Source organism: Otolemur garnettii, unplaced genomic scaffold (genome assembly GCF_000181295.1).
Source record: "Otolemur garnettii isolate 467f Iridium unplaced genomic scaffold, OtoGar3 scaffold00101, whole genome shotgun sequence".
Classification (NCBI taxonomy): domain Eukaryota; kingdom Metazoa; phylum Chordata; class Mammalia; order Primates; family Galagidae; genus Otolemur; species Otolemur garnettii.
In genome coordinates this window covers 3,170,511-3,172,684 of record NW_003852496.1, presented here as the reverse complement: position 1 = coordinate 3,172,684, position 2,174 = coordinate 3,170,511, and the positions used below count along the sequence as shown (strand labels likewise).

Here is a 2,174-nt window from a genome sequence, read left to right as displayed (position 1 = left end):
ACGGCACCGCTGGGTTTTCAGGGGCTCCTGGGCCCTCCGAAGCAACTGGCGTAAACACAGGCGCCCTGCCGGGCCAGTGCAGCTGCTGGACACTGTCCCCCGCGCCGCTCCAACCAGACCGCGACGGCTAAGCCCCTCCTTTCGAGAATCTCCGGAGCCGCCCCTGGAAGTAGTGGGGCGGAGGGACCGGAGGAGCAACGCGCGGCGCAGCGATGGAGCCCGGCAGCCAGGACGCGGAGGCCGGCTCGGAGGGCGCGGCAGGCGACCCGTACCGGCGGCCGGCGCGGCGCACGCAGTGGCTGCTGAGCGCCCTGGCGCACCACTACGGGCTGGACCGCGGCGTGGAGAATGAGATCGTGGTGCTGGCCACCGGCCTGGACCAGTACCTTCAGGAGGTCTTCCACCACCTGGACTGCCGCGGCGCCGGCCGTCTGCCCCGCGCCGACTTCCGAGCGCTCTGCGCGGTGCTGGGGCTGCGTGCTGAGGGGACAACCGCCGCTAGGGAGGCAGCTGCGGAAGACGTGAACTCCAAGAATGTGAGCACCGGGGACGCGGCCCCTGTGACTGACGCGGATTCCGATGCCGAGGAGGAGGCGCGCCTCGCGCTGCATGCCGAGCCGCCAGAGCTCACCTTCCGCCAGTTCCACGCGCGCCTCTGTGGCTACTTCGGCACTCGCGCAGGGCCCCGGCTGCCCCGCGGCGCTCTCAGCGAGCACATCGAGACGCAGATCCGCCTGCGCCGCCCGCGCCGCCGCCGCCGCCTGCCCCGAGTGCCCGGCCCGGATGGCGGCCCCGACGGTGGTTCCGACGACGAGCGCGTGGCGCGGCTGGAGGAGGAGAACAGCAGCCTGCGCGAGCTGGTGGAGGACCTGCGCGCCGCTCTGCAGAGTAGTGACGCGCGCTGCTTAGCGCTGCAGGTGCGCTCCGGCTGGAGAAGTTGTGGGGAGCAGGGGCTGTAATGACTCCGACAGGGTTTGTCTAAACCACGGGCTGGCTGCAGAGTCCGCTCTGGGCAGGGGAGGAGGAAGGAAGGAAGGAGGTATAGAGGACGCCCTACTCCATCCCACCCCCACTTGGGCCCATTTGCATCCTGTCCCGAACCTATGCCATCACTCCCAATCCCCACGCCATTCTTACCCCTCATTCCACCCCCCAAACCCTGAGTGACACGCAAACACCCACACTTTCCTGCCCCACGTGCCCCATCTTGTCTTAACCCCTTCTAACCCAGGAATAAACCTGACTGGGTAGTCTCACACGTTCAGTTATTCAGAAAGCGTCTTGGCTTCCCTTCCAGCCAGACTTAGGAGGTTTAGGAGCGAGGTGTGAAGAAAGCCCCGCCCCTACCCTTAAGGCCTCCCTGCCTAAGGCAGTAGACGGACTTAGTCATTTAGCAAATACACATGGGGCCCCCTCAGGCCCAGGCCTAGAGCCCAAGTGAGAAACAGACTCGGTGGCTTACGCTGTGGATCAGGCCGTCACTGACCACGAAGTGCCCATGGGAGCACAGAGCCACTCTGGGTTACTGAGACAGAACCACTGGGTGAGACATGGACCCATCCCTGGCGTCTAGGTCGGTCACCAGTTCAGCACTGTGCTGGGCTGTGTACCAGGGACAGTGCTGGGGACCAGGTGTCAGGGAAAGAAAGGAGCAGCCCTACCTCCAGGGGACCACAGGCCAGGAGGCAGTGCCAGAGAGGCAAGGTGTGGTTTTCACTAGCCACGTATGTGAAAGGGGAGGACACGTGGCAAGGGGCACCAGCTAAGCCAGGGTGAGGAATCACAAATCCTAAGAGGTGGGCTGAAAAGAACGTCTAGTATCATTCATTCTCGGTATTTCCATAGCACATACTGTGTGCCAGAACTGTTTTAGGCTCTGAAACACAGTGATAAAGAAACCCCGCCCTCAGCGAGCCAAAAGTCTAATGAGAGACACCAAGGAGGGCTGGAAATGCCAGTCCGAGGTGCCCAGACCGTTCCTCAAGTCTTGGGGATGAAGAGCCGCCGCAGGCTGAGTGCCAGCAGCGCAGAAGAGAGAACAGCCGTGAAATCTGAGAATCATAGGGGCCACGCAAACATCAGGCTCCAGACTTCACGTCTCGGTGTCCCGCGACCATTAAAAAAAGGGGGTGAGGCTCGGCGCCTATAGCTCAACCGGCTAAGGCGCCAGCCAC

General features: G+C 63.3%; 1 protein-coding gene across 1 annotated transcript in view; it reads left to right on the top strand.

Annotated features, from left to right (window-relative positions):
* The first annotated feature begins 212 nt into the window (after positions 1-212).
* Positions 213-2,174, top strand: part of EFCC1 (EF-hand and coiled-coil domain containing 1) — a 52,645-nt gene continuing 50,683 nt past the window's right edge. Inside the window, exon 1 of the mRNA XM_012809210.1 lies at positions 213-917. Coding sequence (XP_012664664.1) covers positions 213-917 — 705 coding nt within the window. The remainder of the gene's footprint in view (positions 918-2,174) is intronic.